Source organism: Salvelinus alpinus, chromosome 18, assembly GCF_045679555.1.
Source record: "Salvelinus alpinus chromosome 18, SLU_Salpinus.1, whole genome shotgun sequence".
Classification (NCBI taxonomy): Eukaryota; Metazoa; Chordata; class Actinopteri; order Salmoniformes; family Salmonidae; genus Salvelinus; species Salvelinus alpinus.
In genome coordinates, this window is record NC_092103.1 from 20606351 (window position 1) to 20626888 (window position 20538).

The following is a 20538-nucleotide window of genomic DNA, read 5'->3' on the forward strand; positions in this document are numbered from 1 at the left end:
ATGTGGGGAAACTTTGTGGGGTTAAATGTAACACGTGAAAGATGGTGAGAAATGGAAGTTGGAGGAGCTTAGAGGTAAGTCAGTTGGGGAAAGGGACCCTGTGGGGAAAAAACAGGTCTAGCTATGTGCTTTGAAAAGAGACCAGAAAAATGTCAGAGCTCAGCATACAGTAAGACAGAAGAAAAGAACAAAGAGAAGTGTGAGAAAAAGAGCCTGTCTGTGTGTGTGACCTATGTCAAATCAAATTGTATTGCTCACATACAGTACACGTGTTTAGCAGATGTTATTGCGAGTGTAACGAAATTCTTATGCTTCTAGATCCGACAGTGCATCAATATCTAACACGTAATATCTAACAATTCCACAACAAAACCTAATACACACAATCTAGTAAAGGAATAAGAATATTTAAGTATAAAATATTTGGATGAGCAGTGACAGATCGGCTAAGATGCAATAGATAGTGAATGATACAGTATACATTATATACTGTACATATGAGATGAGTAATGCGAGATATGTAAACATTCTTAAAGTGGCATTATTAAAGTGACTAGTGTTCCATTTATTAAAGTGGCCAGATATCAAGTCTGTAGGTAGGCAGCCGCCTCTCTGTGCTAGTGGTGGCTGTATAACAATCTGATGGCCTTGAGATAGCTGTTTTTCAGTCTCTCTGTCCCAGCTTTGATGCACCTGTACTGACCTCGCCTTCTGGATGGGAGCGGGGTGAACAGGCAGTGGCTTGGGTGATTATTGTCCTTGATCTTTTTTGCCTTCCTGTGACATAGGGGTGTTGTAGGTGTCCTGGAGGGCAGGTAGTTTGCCACTGGTGATGCGTTGTGCAGACCGCACCACCCTCTGGAGAGCCTTGCGGTTGTGTGTGGTGCAGTTGCCGTAACAGGCGGTGATACAGCCCGGCAGGATGTTTTGTTTTGAATACGGCAAGATACAGTTGTAATTTACCCTTTAGTCAGCAGCCCTGTTGGTTCACACACACACACACACACACACACACACACACACACACACACACACACACACACACACACACACACACACACACACACACACACACACACACACACACACACACACACACACACACACACACACACACACACACACACACACACACACACACACACAACTCTGTGATGTCAGCAGCGGGGGAGGGGCTTGCCTTATATGGCTTTATTTGCACAATACCTAACTTCCTCAGCATCTGCCATTGCTGTGCTGAGAGCGAGTGAGGGAGGGAGAGAGGCAAGGAGAGGCAGAGAGAGCTGCTAGGAAAGCGGTAGTAGCAGCACAGTGAAAGAGGTCTTGAGCAGCTTGAATAAATATTTGTGAAGGGCTAGGAGGACACTGCCCATGGCTCAGTCTGCTAACGGTGTGGACCAGGATCTGGCCAGCAAGAGGCTCCACACGAGGTAGGACCCGAGCTGGAGGTGGGGGTTAGTGTGGTGTGGGACGCCTGGATGGTTGACAGACCCTGTTCTTAGTGGGGGGAGGAGAGTGGAAAGTGGCGGAGAGATGAGGGAGCGACAGGGCTGAGAGACACAAGGGCTGCCGGCTCTCTGCCTGGCTGCCTGAGGAGGGCAAGACAGGGGAGCTAGCATAGCCACAGCTCCCTGGAAGTAGGCTCCAGCCAAAGCCTCATTCCTGGCCTTGGTCCTGGATAGCTTAGCCTTTCCTCTCCCAGACTTTGATCTTGATGCTGCTCTGTGGGATCTTAAGTGAATGAGCAGACTGGAAGGGGCCATGAAGAACGTGGGATTCTGAGTGGAGCGTCTCAGCTGAGATTAGGCTCTATATTTGACACACACACACACACACACACACACACACACACACACACACACACACACACACACACACACACACACACACACACACACACACACACACACACACACACACACACACACACACACACACACACACACACACACACACACACACACACACACACACACACACACACACACACACGCACACAGCTGCTCAGTTAAGTCTGTATCTGTGGTAGGTGGATTTGTATATGCAACAGTCTGTCTAGGGGTGTATGAATCTTCCCGCACAGCCATGCCTTTCTCTGTCTGTTCCCTTCCTGTGCTCTCTACTACTGACTGCACTATATCAGTTGGTTTCACACTGCTTTAAGGTTAAACATTATGGACAGGTTAATTATAGACTGTATAGAAAGTATGACAGTGAAAATAATGGTGTGTCAGTTTTATTCTAGATTTGAATGTCCCTAAGGGATACACGAAGTGTGTGTGGATTGTCTGAATCAGCAGTAAGACCATGTTGGATTCATTAGCTTTAAAAAAACAAAATGTCTGCTGGAAATGTTAATGCCTGTTGTGAATGAACATTCACAGGGCCTGCGAGGTCATCACGCTACCCTCTCTCTCAGACACACATACAGAGGTTAACCCTGTGTTTTTCGGTCACTTTATTTGGATAGTCTGGATTTTCCATCTTCAGATGCTCTACAGATGGTCATGCAGTACTATCTGTTGATAAGCAACTGCTTACTAAGATTAGGTTTAGAATACGGGTTAGGGTTTAGATGAGGGTTACATTTACATTTACATTTAAGTCATTTAGCAGACGCTCTTATCCAGAGCGACTTACAAATTGGTGCATTCACCTTATGATATCCAGTGGAACAACCACTTTACAATAGTGCATCTAACTCTTTTAAGGGGGGGGGGTTAGAAGGATTACTTTATCCTATCCTAGGTATTCCTTAAAGAGGTGGGGTTTCAGGTGTCTCCGGAAGGTGGTGATTGACTCCGCTGACCTGGCGTCGTGAGGGAGTTTGTTCCACCATTGGGGTGCCAGAGCAGCGAACAGTTTTGACTGGGCTGAGCGGGAACTGTACTTCCTCAGAGGTAGGGAGGCGAGCAGGCCAGAGGTGGATGAACGCAGTGCCCTTGTTTGGGTGTAGGGCCTGATCAGAGCCTGAAGGTACGGAGGTGCCGTTCCCCTCACAGCTCCGTAGGCAAGCACCATGGTCTTGTAGCGGATGCGAGCTTCAACTGGAAGCCAGTGGAGAGAGCGGAGGAGCGGGGTGACGTGAGAGAACTTGGGAAAGTTGAACACCAGACGGGCTGCGGCGTTCTGGATGAGTTGTAGGGGTTTAATGGCACAGGCAGGGAGCCCAGCCAACAGCGAGTTGCAGTAATCCAGACGGGAGATGACAAGTGCCTGGATTAGGACCTGCGCCGCTTCCTGCGTGAGGCAGGGTCGTACTCTGCGAATGTTGTAGAGCATGAACCTACAGGAACGGGTCACCGCCTTGATGTTAGTTGAGAACGACAGGGTGTTGTCCAGGATCACGCCAAGGTTCTTAGCACTCTGGGAGGAGGACACAATGGAGTTGTCAACCGTGATGGCGAGATCATGGAACGGGCAGTCCTTCCCCGGGAGGAAGAGCAGCTCCGTCTTGCCGAGGTTCAGCTTGAGGTGGTGATCCGTCATCCACACTGATATGTCTGCCAGACATGCAGAGATGCGATTCACCACCTGATTATCAGAGGGGGGAAAGGAGAAGATTAATTGTGTGTCGTCTGCATAGCAATGATAGGAGAGACCATGTGAGGATATGACAGAGCCAAGTGACTTGGTGTATAGCGAGAATAGGAGAGGGCCTAGAACAGAGCCCTGGGGGACACCAGTGGTGAGAGCACGTGGTGCGGAGACAGATTCTCGCCACGCCACCTGGTAGGAGCGACCTGTCAGGTAGGACGCAATCCAAGCGTGGGCCGCGCCGGAGATGCCCAGCTCGGAGAGGGTGGAGAGGAGGATCTGATGGTTCACAGTATCAAAGGCAGCCGATAGGTCTAGAAGGATGAGAGCAGAGGAGAGAGAGTTAGCTTTAGCAGTGCGGAGCGCCTCCGTGACACAGAGAAGAGCAGTCTCAGTTGAATGACTAGTCTTGAAACCTGACTGATTTGGATCAAGAAGGTCATTCTGAGAGAGATAGCAGGAGAGCTGGCCAAGGACGGCACGTTCAAGAGTTTTGGAGAGAAAAGAAAGAAGGGATACTGGTCTGTAGTTGTTGACATCGGAGGGATCGAGTGTAGGTTTTTTCAGAAGGGGTGCAACTCTCGCTCTCTTGAAGACGGAAGGGACGTAGCCAGCGGTCAAGGATGAGTTGATGAGCGAGGTGAGGTAAGGGAGAAGGTCTCCGGAAATGGTCTGGAGAAGAGAGGAGGGGATAGGGTCAAGCGGGCAGGTTGTTGGGCGGCCGGCCGTCACAAGACGCGAGATTTCATCTGGAGAGAGAGGGGAGAAAGAGGTCAAAGCACAGGGTAGGGCAGTGTGAGCAGAACCAGCGGTGTCGTTTGACTTAGCAAACGAGGATCGGATGTCGTCGACCTTCTTTTCAAAATGGTTGACGAAGTCATCAGCAGAGAGGGAGGAGGGGGGAGGAGGGGGAGGAGGATTCAGGAGGGAGGAGAAGGTGGCAAAGAGCTTCCTAGGGTTAGAGGCAGATGCTTGGAATTTAGAGTGGTAGAAATTGGCTTTAGCAGCAGAGACAGAAGAGGAGAATGTAGAGAGGAGGGAGTGAAAGGATGCCAGGTCCGCAGGGAGGCGAGTTTTCCTCCATTTCCGCTCGGCTGCCCGGAGCCCTGTTCTGTGAGCTCGCAATGAGTCGTCGAGCCACGGAGCAGGAGGGGAGGACCGAGCCGGCCTGGAGGATAGGGGACATAGAGAGTCAAAGGATGCAGAAAGGGAGGAGAGGAGGGTTGAGGAGGCAGAATCAGGAGATAGGTTGGAGAAGGTTTGAGCAGAGGGAAGAGATGATAGGATGGAAGAGGAGAGAGTAGCGGGGGAGAGAGAGCGAAGGTTAGGGCTAGTAGATAGTTTGTAGAGCGTCTATAGATGGACTATCCAAATATGTTTCACACACCACAACAGAAAAATGGGCATGTAAATATGCACTGCACAACGTGTGTTTATGTATATAGGTTCGTTCCATTTGAATTCAATCAGTTTTTAACAGCAACTCTTTTTGATTTGAACCAAACTTTCTATACATATTTGGCCAACCATCCAGGAGACAGAGGTGCTCAAAGTTCACCCATTTGGCACACACCACCCTACCATGAGACATCTTTCTTCATCACTGGAAAAAATAAACCATTGTTTGATATCATTTAAAAGCCATTGTATAATTTCTTTAAAAAAAAAGTTTTATAAAAAGTGTTACCTTTGCCGTAAATGATCTAAAAACATGTAAACTAATTTTTTTCCATTTTTGCATATGTTGTGGTTTAGACCCTATTTTACATAATCTGAGCTGTTTGTGTTGTGCCTATCTTTGGTTGAGACACAACATGCTCTTGAATACAGGGTGGGTGTCATGTTTTAGCTGATAAATATACAAAAATGGGAATAAAATAGACATTTCAACTTAAATGGTAGCACAAAGATGGTTGGAGGTCCACACATCAGATAATATTGACTTGAAATAGAATATCAGTTGTTTTAAATTATACTGTCAATCTTCCATATGACTCCTATTGAAATATAGATAAAAGGGAATTTATATTCTAAGTTGACATTTGATGGTGGGTGGACCGGCGGCCATCGTTGTGGGAATAATTGGAAGTTAAAATGTAAATATGTACCAGCTAAATTGCAGTGGTCTGAAGGGATATGTTAATTCTATGAATTCTATTTCTATGATTGAAATGACACCCACCCTGCATTCAAGAGTCTGCTGTGTCTAAACCGATGGCAGACACAACACAAAAACCTCAGATGTGTAACGGCTTTCGTCGGTGGAAGGAGAGGACCAAAGCGCAGCGTGGTTAGTGTTCATCTTGATTTAATAATAATCAAAAACCTGAACACTTCAAATACAAAAGAACAAAAGTGAAAACCGAAACAGTTCTATCTGGTGCAGACACACAAAGACTGAAGACAACCACCCACAAAACACAATAGAACACAGGCTACCTAAATATGATTCCCAATCAGAGACAATGACTAACACCTGCCTCTGATTGAGAACCATATCAGGCCACACGAGAAACCCCACATAGAAACAGAAAACATAGATAATACCCACCCAACTCTAAACCACACTAAAACAAAGATAATACAAAAGAACTATGGTCAGAACGTGACAAGATGATGTAAAATAGGGTCTAAGCTTCAATGTAAGCCAAAATGAAATAAATCAGAGTTTAGGTGATGGATGTTAAAAGGTAAAAAAAGGACATTGTTATTTAATAACTTATTTTTCAAGAAATTATTAAATAATTTGACTATCCTGTTTATAAACGTTCAAATAATAAACTCAACTGTTTATCTTTTCCAGTGATGAAGACATGGATGTCTCATGTTAGGGTGTGCGAAATAAGCTTTGAGCACACCTACTGTATCTCCTAAACATTTTGGCATTCAGGTTCATAAAGTTACTTGCTGACCACTTCTTCAATGGGCTGATACAGTAAGTTTGGAAAGTTTGGTTCAAATCAAAAGGGTTGTGGTCAAAAAATTATTGAAACCAAATGGATCAACCCTATATGGTACTCTGTGTGTGTGCGTGTGTGCGTCTGTGCATCCATGTGTGTGTTTGTGTCGTGAGTAAAGGGAAAAAACACAGATTAGTCAACAGCAAGGCATTGTCTGGGGCAATTTTTTCATCACAAGCTAAATAAAGTCTCTCTTTCATCTGTCTGTGTTTGATACACAACGATCCATTCATGGCTTTGTGGGCAGTGCAGACACAACAATGCTGGAGTATGGAGAGGTTCAGCTCTGAAGAGGTGCTTCAGACCCTCTGTTTCCTAACACAGTAGATGACTATCCATTAGTCCCAGAGCTAATGTCGGTGTTCCTGTACAGAGCTGGAACAGTGTCTGGCACTCCATCTGTCCGTGACCAAGAGGTTTTCCTCTGTCAAAATATTCAATGACAAGTTCTTCCATTATCTACTGTATTCAATTGATGTAGCTAGACTATGAGAGCAATAGAGAAAAGGATTCAGGAAACCTCTATATGGCACTGTAACATGAAGGCCTCATCATGACCTGAAGTTGCGCACCCTGTTTGTTGTTGTTGTGTGTCCATGCTTCTTGGAGAGATAAACACAGCTACCCTAAACATTCAGGAATAACCTGCTCACATGCATACTGAGATCTTTTGAGGCCCTTAAAATGGCATAAACCAAACCTTTCTCCTCAAGCAAAGTGCGCCATCGCTGTTAAATCAATCTATTTTAAGAGGCATTGAATGTTATATTAATATAATTTTTTGGGGTTACATTCCTTCAGACTTTCTCCCAATTCCACAGAGAGTAAAATCTGTTGACACCATCTATTATAGAGTGAGAGTCTAGGAGAAGGAGAAAGATAGAGAAGGAAAAACAGAGAGGAAAGAAGGAGGGGAAGACAGGGATCAGCCAAAACTGAAAGGGACACTTACTGAGGAGAAAAAACATTCCTGGAGAGTTTCTCTTTGGTTTCCCCTGACAACCAGCCTTGCCTCGCTGTAATTATGGTCGGATTAGTACTCTGAGCACAGCGCTCCTGAGCCAAACAAGGACGCAGCCAAGAGAACAGTATCATAGCACCCAGAATCATAGTACCCAGAATCATATACACATTCAGCCAAGCATCACATGACACATACTCTGGCCTTGCCAAATGTAACAGGACAGATCTGAACTGTGTCACCTTGACACTCATGCCCACACTCAAATATATTTGATTACCGTGGGTGGTTATAGAGCTATTTCAACTGAAACTGAAGGCAAACAACTGTCTTCAGGTCTCAGAGCCCTGATCAATATAGTAGTAACCTTTATCAGAACCAGAGGAAACTCACCATAGTCCAATATTTGCTGGGCTTGTCATTATGGTGGATGGGAGAAACTGGAGAATTGGAAAGCTTGGTCAGAAAGCCACAGGTCTGTGGTACAGATCTATATGTTTATTGAATAAAACGAGTGCATTACCGCCACCTGTCCCAGACCTGTTGTTTTTCAACTCTTGATGATCGGCTATGAAAAGCCAACTGAAAATTATTCATGATTATTATTTGACCATGCTTGTCACTTATGAACATTTTTGAACATCTTGGCATAGTTCTGTTATAATCTCCACCCGGCACAGCCAGAAGAGGACTGGCCACCCCTCATAGCCTGGTTCCTCTCTAGGTTTCTTCCTAGGTTTTGGCCTTTCTAGGGAGTTTTTCCTAGCCACCGTGCTTCTACACCTGCATTACTAGCTGTTTGGGGTTTTAGGCTGGGTGTCTGTACAGCACTTCGAGATATTAGCTGATGTACGAAGGGCTATATAAAATAAAATTGATTGATTGATTGAAAAATTGATTGATTACTATTACATTGACATTGATATCAGTTTGTGCCAAATATCAAGGCAGAGAATGTTATAGTCTGATTTTATTAGTGCTGCATTTCCTGGTATAAATTACATATTAGCTTTGAAATCAGAGATCTTGGTGGATGGGTTTTCCACCACAAGTCATCAAATGTTTTACCATTTGGGACTGATCTCTCACATTTTCACCCTAAACTGAGTACAAACTAATTTGCAGGGTTAGGGAGTAACTGATTACATAGTATATTGTAATCGGATTACATATACTTTTGAAAAACTAGATGATTATTTCTTGGATTACTTTTAAATTCAGAAAGGATGTTTCAACAAAATACATTTACAAATTCTGTTGTTTTCTCAATAACATTCAATTCAGCATTGAAGTTAAGTTTGTTCCACCTAAGCGAGTCTGACCACAAGTCAGAGACCACTGATGACACACCAAATGCATTTGATGGATCACTTGTCTTCTTATGCCTCTAAGGGGAAAGTAATCAGATTACTATAATGAATTTGTGCAATACAAAAGTTGTGTTACTGATTCAGGGCCGGCGTTATGAGCGGGCTTTAGGGGGCCTGGTCCACCCTACCATACCTCCTTGCCTGTCCAAATAAAATATTTAAATATTGATAATTTGACTGAGATGCGCTCCCTGACAAAGACGCATCAATCTCAGGTAAAGCTTCCCGAGCGAGCAAAACAGCGCCCCTATGTATCAGTATGTGTAGCCCATGTACAGTATCTGATGCTGTCTGGACAAAAAGATTAAGGCATGTCATACTCTTTTTGGCCAGACGGCATCAGATATATTTGCTATATATAGTAAGACAGAGGGGCGCTGTTTTGTTGAGTATAATTTAAATTGTTGGGACAAAAAGAAGTGGAGGGGTGTGTTGTGAAGAAGTAGGCCATCGCTCACCAGAATGCATGCGCTCAGCTCTCCTGTCTCTCGCCAGTTCTTGCACATTCATCGTGGGAATTGTTTGCCCTTTAATTTTTGGTTTTATTTATAAATTCCCCATTGCATATGCAGACACGGCGCCAGGATTTTTTCTCTCCCGGGGCCAAGGGGGGGGGCTTGACCAATACGTGGGGGTGCTATGAAAATAGTCGATTTTCATGACTTCAGAGTTATAAGGAAGTTCTCATTTTTCAATAAAAGCAGATATGGCGCACAGCACATTCAATATAAATGTAGTTTAATTGAATTTGGCCAAAGAATATTCAACAAAATAGCTATAAGCCTAACACAAGTGACCACAAGGCAATGACAAAAACGTCTTTCACGTGCAAAGGTCTTTCAGCAATAACTTTTCTTTAAATGTTTTTATTTATTTCACCTTTATTTAACCAGGTAGGCTAGTTGAGAACAACTTCTCATTTACAACTGTGACCTGACCAAGATAAAGCAAAGCAGTGCGACACAAACAAACAACAGTTACACATGGAATAAACAAACATACAGTCAATAACACAATAGAAAAAGTCTTATATACAGTGTGTGCAAATGAGGTAAGATAAGGGAGGTAAGGCAATAAATAGGCCATAGTGGCAAAATAATTACAAGATGAATGAAGATGAATGTGCAAGTAGAGATACTGGGGTGCAAAGAAGCAAAAAAATGTATAATAAAAATAACAGTATGGGGATGAGGTAGTTGGATGGGCTATTTACAGCTGAGCTATGTACAGGTGCAGTGATCTGTGAGCTGCTCTGACAGCTGATGCTTAAAGTTACTGAGGGACATATGAGTCTCCAGCTTCAGTGATTTTTGCAATTAGTTCCAGTCATTGGCAGCAGAGAACTGGAAGGAAAGGCGGCCAAAGGAGTAATTGGTTTTTTGGGGTGACCAGTGAAATATACCTGCTGGAGCGCGTGCTACGGGTGGGTGCTGCTATAGTGACCAGTGAGCTGAGATAAGGTGGGGCTTTACCTAGCAAAGACTTATAGAGGACCTGGAGCCAGTGGGTTTGAGACCACAATACATCCAAAATGCAGCAAGTGCATTTATACCATATGCATAATCAGACAACTGTGCATTGGTAATAATGTTTCGGATGAAATGGCTATCACAACGTCAGAAATTAAATTAATAATATCCAAAGTGCAGCCACAACGAGAAGTGAAATGCATTTAGCCTATGCCTGTTAACTGTGCACACACACACACTTGTAAAACAAACTGCTATCATCACAATCTTAGTGATTACATTTCTGTTGCAAACAAAAATTACTTGTAGGCCGATGATATACATGCGTCCTGCTGTGCATTGGTTATAATGTTACGGATTAAATGTCTATCACAACATCAGAAATACAGGAATAATATCCACATTGCAGCCACAACGAGAAGTGCATTTACCCTATGCTTGTCAACTGTGCACACATGGTGTAAAATGAGCTGGCTATCACAATCTTAGCGATTATATTTCTATTGCAAAAATACTTGTAGGCCAACAATAAGCATGCGTCTTCTTGTTCCATCCAGATCAGCGTATTGAATCATGTTCCCACCACCGGATAGGCACGCTCTGTCAATAAATAAAGGCCTATCAGATACTCAACAAGTGTTGTTTTATAGAAGGACGATGCGTCTGTTGCGGTTCAGTGCAAATTAGTCTATAATCTTATGGACCTCCAGGGCCTTGGTTCTTTCTGCGTGTATGGACAGGCAGGCAAGGTTGCTGAGTTGAGGGTTTGCCCAGTAGTAAATGTATCGTTAATCCCCGTCACTTGGTTCTATTCATTCATGTTAATGCATGTATTAAATCAGTCATTTACCATTCTCATTGTCTGAGTGGAAACGTTGTTTGCAAAGTTGGCAACCTATTACACTTTTTTACTTCATAACCATCATTTAAGAGTTGTCCATTTTTTCATTGTCTTCTGTCTAGAGGGCTCCATGTGAGCAATAAGCATGTGTCTGGTTTCTCTGTCCTGTTAAATGTTGAGGGAGCTCGCATGTATAGTAGCTTACCTGGCCTGCTGGGTGCAAATGTAGCAAAGTGCCCATTTGGGGATGTCTGATTGTCTTAATTCACCACGTCCAACAATGAGCTGAGCTTCTCAGACATGTTTTCTTCATCTCACACAGTAAGTCAACGAAGTCTGTTTTTTAAACATCCATTACAAATGATAATAGTTCCTCACTGTATTTGAAAAATATTTCCTCGGTGTGAAACAAAATATCATGATCTGATGATCCCATATACTGTATCCAGTGGAAATGTCATAAAATCAGAGAGGTGCAGGGGGCCTTGCTCAGGGGTAGAATGACAGATTTTTACCTTGTCGGCTTGGGGATTTGATCCAGCAACCTTTCGGTTACTGGCCCAATACTCCTACCCGCCAGACTACCTGCTGCCCCTTTTATTTGTTGGCTTTATGAATTTTAGTTAGTTGACAATGGAAGTTGTATGCCTACTGCTGCATTAGCCTATAGGCTATCTTTGAGTTCCCCATGCTCATTTCTTTAGCAGCCAATGGATCAAGGTGTATCAATGTGTCCATATAGAAAAGACTGGGGCTCTCGCATTAGTTGAATTCTAACTTTTAGATTTTTATCATTTTAATTCAGATTTTATGATTAACCAAGTGACAATGATTTTGATTAACAAAAACGTTATTATTGAAATGAAACTGTCCAAACGCGCATATGAAAATCATAACTGGCACGCAGACTGGTAGAAAGGGTAGGATAAATTGTAAGCTTCCCCAAACTTGAAACTCACGCACTGCCCATATTTTGTGATTTGTTTGAAAATCAGATGAAAACATCATGACTGGTTGTGTTCATGCATGTCTTCAATATAAAACCCATTTAAAAAATGTGTGCAGGCGCACATGAAAAAAAAAACGTGCCCCCTTTCTAAATCAAATGCACTTCAATCTGATCTGTTCTGGTGCCGGCCCTGTATTGATTACAATTTGACAGGTAGCTAGTAACTGTAATGGATTACATTTAGAAAGTAACCTACCCAACCATGCTAATGTCTCCACTCAGACGGTCAAAGTTCAACCAAAACCTTTTCTTCTCTCAACAGACAGACACATTTAAGTTCACCCATTCTTCTGATAAGTTTGGCCGACCAATGACACAGCCACCTCTGATGAACTCACAAAACTCACTTCCTGTAAAACTGACCAACGAGGACGTGTAACCCGGGGGCTGCCATGATGAGTGTTGAGCTAGCATGCCGTCTCCCTCAGACCACAGGCGGGTTATTATGGAATGCTTGTCTCCAAACAGACCAAGTTGAGCAGTAATCAGAGGAGAGCATGGCTGACTTTACCACACAGACACATTCTTAGAACAGCCACAGGGAAAATACAGTATGGGAGCCGGGTCTAAAACCCCTCCAATGCCTGCCAATAATGTAAGATTTATGTCAATGCATTTCTCTTGTTGTTTTTTTACTACCTTCGTCTGTCTGCCGGGTCAATGTTACTCACACACATCTTCAGTTAGGACTTTGTCTGTCACTTGTTCAACTCAACTGTCCCCGATGACCCTCTTGCCTCCTTTCCAAGGGAAAGGTCATGTAAAAATAACTCTGATTACGCAATCAGAACAAAGACATCTTCCATTTTTATTGGCACTGTCATGCTTGACTACTGCTGGGGTCTTGAGTTCAGGCCACACAGATGAAGCTTGTGCCTGTTTTTAATTGGAAATATATACTTTCCCAATATAACTTCCCTTCAGAGAAGAGAAAGCGCACTCTACATATGTCTTTAAAAATTCACAGCCAACATCTGGGAGCTTTATGCAAGGCAAGAAACATGATCCAAGTATCCATATCGTTTCTGGGAAAGAGGAAATCGTTTGACCTCATTTTAATTTATAACTGTACTTTTAAGACTAAAAGAAGTCTCTGTGATCACACACACTACATTTTTATGCGACTACTTTGTGGCTCAGCGGCATGAGGGTGTTTTATGACATGCTGTGTAATTATTGTTTGTCTAGAAGGATTCCACATTCAGTGGTGTAAGCTTATTAAAGATCTCTCTCGCCCTCTCGTTCGTTGTAATTTCCTCATTGTCCTCAACTATAAAGTCATTAATGAAAACATCCAAGGTAAAAAGAAAACATCAAGAAGCATGCTACAAAAACAAATCTCCTCCCTTTTCGAGACTAAACCACAATTCCACTCCACATTTTTGAACACCGATTCCAAATATCTTCAATAAAATCACGACAGCCTTTTCTACTGGGATATTATGGCGACTTAGTGTTACTATGCAAAGACCAAATGTCACGGAGGGAAAATGTATTATTCCTTTTAGAGTACTATCTATCTTTTGCCCAGAGTAACCATGGCTCCCTTTTTGATTCCACTCTTTGGAGGTTTATCCTGGCTTCAAATCGGGCCGCGTCCAGTAGCCAAACGTTGCAGATAGAAATGCATGAATAGAGTTGACGTGATTCCTTATTCTACATGTCAGAGAGGCATATTTGTTATACATAGCATATTTCTATCTGAATTTAACAAATCGTTACATCCTGCTGAATGTGAACCTGGCTCCTTCAGTAACCTCAGTGTGAATGAGAATTCAGATATCATATGCTTGGGTAAATATTCAACTAAACATTGCCTGTGTTAAATTAGCATATTTGTATTAGCTCCCGCTGAACACCTAACTCACTGATGATTTGTTTCCCCCCCTCAATGAATAAGTACAGGCCACACAGCAAAGCGCAAACAACGATATAGCTACTGATTTAGGGTTTAAAACCCCCTAAGGTCGATGTCCGCGCCCCTGTGGAAATTTTATTAGCATAATAAAAAAAAATCCCTATAAAAATCTGTCAGTTTAAGCTACAGGTATGTTTGTTTGTGCATTGGTTGCGTCTCAATCCACCACATCCGCCTATGTCGCACTTCCACATCTGCGGTGAAAGGTGACAGAGCTAGAACAGTGTTCGTCTGACAATGAGACGTCCTGAAAAAAAATCGCTCCTCACAAAATCGTCTGTAGCGTCCGGAGGGTTTGGCCTAAAAACTATTATGACCTCTCTATTGAAAGATGAGACCAGTGGTGGAAAAAGTACAGAATTGTCATACTTGAGTAAAAGTAAAGATACGTTAATAGAAAATTACTCAAGTAAAATGAGTCACCCAGTAAAATACTACTTGAGTAAAAGTCTAAAAGTATTTGGTTTTAAATATACTTATGTATCAAAAGTAAAAATATTATATTCCTTATATTAATTTTATATTCCTTATATTAAGGAAACTAGACAGCACCATTTTCTTTTGATTTTTAAATACGGATAGCCAGGGGCACACTCCAACACTCAGACATAATTTACAAACAAGGCATGTGTTTAGTGAGTGTGCCAGATCAGAGTCAGTAGGGATGCCCAGGGATGTTCTCTTGACAAGTGTGTGAATTGGATCGTTTTCCTGTCCTGCTCAGCATTCGAAATGTAACGAATACTTTTGGGTGTCAGGGGAAATGTATGGAGTAAAAAGTACAGTAATGTAGTGGAGTAAAAGTAAAAGTTCTCATATATAAATAGTAAAGCACAGATACCCCAACAAACTACTTAAGTAGTACTATAAAGTATTTTTACTTAAGTACTTTACGCCACTGGATGGGACTCTCACGATGGTGTTCTCCGTTTTGCTCTATAACCCATACAAGCATCTTGGGACTCGTCTGAAGTCGGTACAGACGATCTGCCAACTTCTGTCTGTTGCATCCGAACAGTTTGGGATACACAATAATATGGGCTACACACCCCTCTGTGCAAAGGTGAGACTCACGAGCACGTACATGTTGATTGTTTTGCTCTAGGATGCCCACAGGCCTCACACGACTCATCTGAAGGTCGCCTGGTACCAGTTAAAAAAATGAACGGAAGTAATACAGTGCATGGGGAAAGTATTCAGACGCCTTGACCTTTTCCACATTTTGTTGTGTTACAGCCTTATTCTAAAATGTATTAAATCGTTTATATCCCCCTCTTCAATTTACACACAATACCCGATAATGACAAAGCAAAAACTGTTTTTTAGACATTTTTGCACTCTGACGGAGCTCTAGAGTTCCTCTGTGGAGATGGGAGAACCTTCCATAAGGACAACCATCTCTGCAGAACTCCACCAATCAGGCCTTTATGGTAGAGTGACAATGCAGGAGTGGCTTTGGGACAAGTCTCTGAATGTCCTTGAGTGGCCCAGCCAGAGCCCGGAATTGAACCCGATAGAACATCTCTGGAGAGACCTGAAAATAGCTGTGAAGCAACGCTCCCCATCCAACCGGACAGAGCATGAGATCATCTGCAGAGAAGAATGCGACTAACTCCCCAATACAGGTGTGCCAAGCTTGTAGCGTCATACCAAAGACTCGAGGCTGTAATCACTGCCAAAAGGTGCTACAACAAAGTACTGAGTAAAGGATCTGAATACTTATGTAAATGTGATTTCAATTAAGAAATTAGCTAAAATATTTTTAAAAAGTTGGTTTATTGTGTGTTTAGACTGATTAGGGGGGGGGGAACAATTTAATAAATGTTATAATAAGGCTGTAACGTAAAAAACAGTGGAAAAAGTCGAGGGGTCTGAATACTTTCCGAAGGCACTGCACATAGAGTTGAAGTCAGAAGTTTACATTCACTTAGATTGGAGTCATTAAAAAACTCATTTTCAACCACTCCACAAATTTCTTGTTAACAAACTATAGTTTTGGCAATTCGGTTAGGACATGATGTCATGATGTCAAGCTTTAGAAGCTTCTGATAGGCTAATTGACATCATTTGAGTCAATTGGAGGTGTACCTGTGGATGTATTTCAAGGCCTACCTTCAAACTCAGTGCCTCTTTGCTTGACATCATGGGAAAATCAAAAGAAATCAGCCAAATTGTAGACCTCCACAAGTCTGGTTCATCCTTGGGAGCCAAACACCTGAAGGTACCACGTTCATCTGTACAAACAATAGTATGCAAGTATAAACACCATGGGATCACGCAGCCGTCATACCGCTCAGGAAGGAGACACGTTCTGTCTCCTAGAGATGAAAGTACTTTGATGCAAAAAGTGCAAATCAATCCCAGAACAACTGCAAAGGACCTTGTGAAGATACTGGAGGAAACAGGTACAAAAGTATCTATATCCACAGTAAAACGAGTCCTATAACGATATAACCTGAAAGGCCACTCAGCAAGAAAGAAGCCACTGCTCCAAAACCTCCATAAAAAAGCCAGACTACGGTTTGCACCTGCACATGGGGACAAAGATCGTACTTTTTGGAGAAATGTTCTCTGGTCTGATGAAACACATATAAAACGGTTTGGCCATAATGACCATCGTTATGTTTGGAGGAAAAAGGGGAAGGCTTGCAAGCTGAAGAACACCATCCCAACCGTGAAGCACGGGGGTGGCAGCATCATGTTGTGGGGGTGCTTTGCTGCAGGAGGGACTGGTGCACTTCACAAGATAGATGGCATCATGAGGGAGGAAAATTATGTGGATATATTGAAGCAACATCTCAAGACATCAGTCAGGAAGTTAAAGCTTGGTCACAAATGGGTCATCCAAATGGACAATGACCCCAAGCATACTTCCAAAGTTGTGGCAAAATGGACTAAGGAAAACAAAGTCAAGGTATTGGAGTGGCCATTACAAAGCCTTGACCTCAATCCTATAGAAAGTTTGTGGGCAGAACTGAAAAAGCATGTGCGAGCAAGGAGACTTGACTCAGTTACATCACCTCGGTCAGGAGGAATGGGCCAAAATTCACCCAACTTATTGTGGGAAGCTTGTGGAAGGCTACCCAAAACGTTTGACCCAAGTTAAACAATTTAAAGGCAATTCTACCAAATACTAATTGAATGTATGCATGTAAACTTCTGACCCAATGGGAATAAATCATTCTCTACTATTATTCTGACATTTCACATTACTAAAATAAAGTGGTGACCTAAGACAGGGAATTTTTACTAGGATTAAATGTCAGGAATTGTGAAAAACTGAGTTAAAATGTATTTGGCTAAGGTGTATGTAAAATTCCGACTTCAACTGTACATACGAAATATCACATACACATATCACACATTTACATATACATGTACATGAACACCTCCCCTGTAAATATTCCTGTATTTTCTATAGATGTTATATCCGTGTATTCCTACTGCTGTATCATCAAATGTACTGTATAAGTGAGTATCAGAAATGGCTAATATATTCATTTGATCTAAGATTAGCAAATTACTATTCTCATCAATTTTGTTTCTGAGGCTACATATCATTTATATGAGCTAACTTTAACTCTTTCCTGGGTAGCTTATTGAAAACTTAACTCGTAATGTTAATAGTTTGTTTTTCTACAGTAATATTTCTATTTCTGATAATAACAATGAAGGAATTAATGGATTTTTGAGCAGATTATGTTCAGCAGATGCCTTATCTGGTTTGGCCCGGCTGCAGCAGGCACTGCAGATATCAATCTAATGCAAAGGTTTAGTAAATCTGTCCCTCCGGGGGCTAAAGGATCCATCTAATCCAAAAACCTCTTAGCCTTCTTACCCTACACTAGTCCAACCCAGTAACCATGGGAAACTGTCTCAAAGACCAACAGCCAATGTGTCCTATTTTCCCTTCCTGAGGCCTGTGCTTCTCTCTGCTGCTCAAATGAGAACTGATGATATAAAACTCAGGCTCTTTACTCTATACATCAAAAGCACCCTGATTCAAGAAATAGACCAGCCAAAGATAGAATGCCAAATATTCCATATTTAATGGAATCAAAATCAATTGTGTACTCACTGCAATTTGTCTCCGATTTGTAAACCTGCGTACTTGTATCGCTCACTCGCTTTATTTCTCTCTCTCTTCCTTGCTATCTTTCTCTCTCGCTCTCTCTCACACCGGGGCACCGGTCCTGCTGAGAGACGGTCGTGTCACACTGTCGTCACCAGCAGTCACCCAGGATCCTCGCCCCAAGATACTTCCCCTTCTCTCAGCGTGGCTCAGCGGGATTGACTACAGTACTCAGTGCTGGTTGAGAGAAGGACCACGCAATACTACTTAGGGAGGACAACACTATACAGTCATTTACTGACTCACCTGTTAACCTGCCTCATATAGTGCTTCTGTGGAATTGGGGAGTTTTACATTTGTGGATATCCATAGAAGACATCTGCAGTGTTGGAAGGACTAACTTTGTTGATTTGTTAGAAGTTTGTGTTCTAATCTGAAGGGGTTTTGGGGATTCTTATCATTGTCCCGAATAGCTTCAGACATTCATCGTTGGTACTTTGGGCAGCATTTGGGGACACCTGAGGAACAGGGCTTTCAAGCGTGCATAGTATCTCCAATGGGATTCTGTCCAAATGGTCTGGATGCACTGTTGCTAAGGTTGGCGTATTCGACTATGGAGTAATTAATCAAATCTGACATCTGCTTTCATATAGACTTATCAGGGTCATACAAAGCCCTACATCTCAAACCCGGCTGTGTGTATGTGTATCCTGGTGGCAGCATAGTATTGCTATGTTTTTCTCCTGGATTCTCTAGCAGAACACTTGAGTGTATTACATTAGCATACGTGAGATTTTGCATTCAAGTTCACCTCCACCCTAAAGTTCCACCTCATGCCTCACATCCCTACAGCTAAGGAGTGCCTTTAGTTGACCCGGTAGTCCATGTCGTCTAACTCTTGCCACCTCACTGGGGCCCAGAGTGCGGTGTGCAGGCTGGTCCACCGGGGCTTCAGACCCCGGGCCCTGCTGAGGCCCATAAGGCTGGAGCTGGGGGTGTACGTCGAGAAGACCCGCACCAAACAGAAACACAGGTACTGGTTGAAGTTCTGCCAACAGCAGGCTCAGATGTAGCACTTTATTTTACTGTACTATTAAGGTATTTGCTCAACATATAGCCTAGATGCTGACTGCAAGGGTATTGGTTGGCTGCATACTTCAAGTAATTCCATTTCCAACCTATTTGGAACAAATTAGTGTCAGGTGCTGCATGAGTCATAAGTCTTACTGTATTTAAGATGTTTTGTTGTTGTCATTGAACCCCTTGGAAATTGGCATAAAGGAGTAATTGTTGTGTAATATTAAGTAGTTTCTAAGTAAATACCAGGGAAGTAGTGTACCGTAAAATAATGTGCTACTAATCATATAAACACATATGGATTACACTGTGGGGCTAATCTACACTGAACTCTACCCTGAGCTCTACCCTGAGCTTTGCCTTTCAAATGATAGCATAAACAAATCCACATTGGCTGGTTGCTTTCATCATATCAATGGTTCTCAGATGACTGTGGGGAAGGTCTTAGAATGGTCTCAAGAATGAGGCTAGCTGATATTACAAATATTTTGGACCGTTTTGAGTGACAGAAACTGTTATGTGAAGTCCAGAAAGAGGTTAGGCATGCATGGTATTGTGTAACCATGGTAACTAAGGCATTCTGGAGGGCGAGAGGGACCTGGCTCTACAGCAGTTATTTCTGGCATATGAGCCCTCTATTCTCTTCAGAATTATAATGAACAGTTATTATCTTGACTAAACCCAGACACTTGATAATTGTATTCTTGGACTATACGTTGGAGGCCCTACTGTATACTGAAAAATATTTTGCTTGGACAACATTGACAAAAATACAGTGCTTGAGGGGGCAAGGAAATGCTCCAAAGAGCATGTTCATTGGGCTTGAGGCTTTGTGTGTAGTGATATGAATTCTGTCTCCTTCCTTATTGTCAGTGTGGAGATGAGGTGTTTTCCCATTTCTTCCCACTGTCTCCCAATGCAGCATTTAAGACCTGCAGCGCATCAACACTAGCCTGGTTAAACCAGACTGAACTAGAGTGTGTGGGCTGGACAGCTCTGGGAGGATGAGACACTGATTCTCAATGCAGGGAAGAAAAGACGTGTCAGTTATCTTCACTATATAAACTGGACTTTTAAACAGTAGTGTTATGGAGAGATAGAGATGAGATCAAGGAGCTGAAAAGACTACATCTACAAGGTGCTCATGTCAAGGCAAGTGTTTCTTCTGACACTGTTGCTGTGGTAACCGCACAGTGATATTGATTCAGACACTGTTGCCATGGAGACATTTAGGAGTAAACTTTTCATTGTTGGTGACAGTTTTCGGACACCATTGCCATGGTACCTTCATAGGCACACTGTTTCGCACTCTGACGCTGTAATA

At 42.6% G+C, this 20538-nt stretch overlaps 1 protein-coding gene across 2 annotated transcripts in view; it reads left to right on the forward strand.

Annotated features, from left to right (window-relative positions):
* The first annotated feature begins 1237 nt into the window (after window positions 1–1237).
* The window catches only part of LOC139543990 (G-protein-signaling modulator 1-like), a 42546-nt gene continuing 23245 nt past the window's right edge, over window positions 1238–20538 (forward strand). For both annotated transcript variants that reach the window (XM_071350624.1, XM_071350625.1), the window contains exon 1: window positions 1238–1430. In XM_071350624.1, coding sequence (XP_071206725.1) covers window positions 1372–1430 — 59 coding nt within the window. In that variant the 5' untranslated portion in view covers window positions 1238–1371. The remainder of the gene's footprint in view (window positions 1431–20538) is intronic.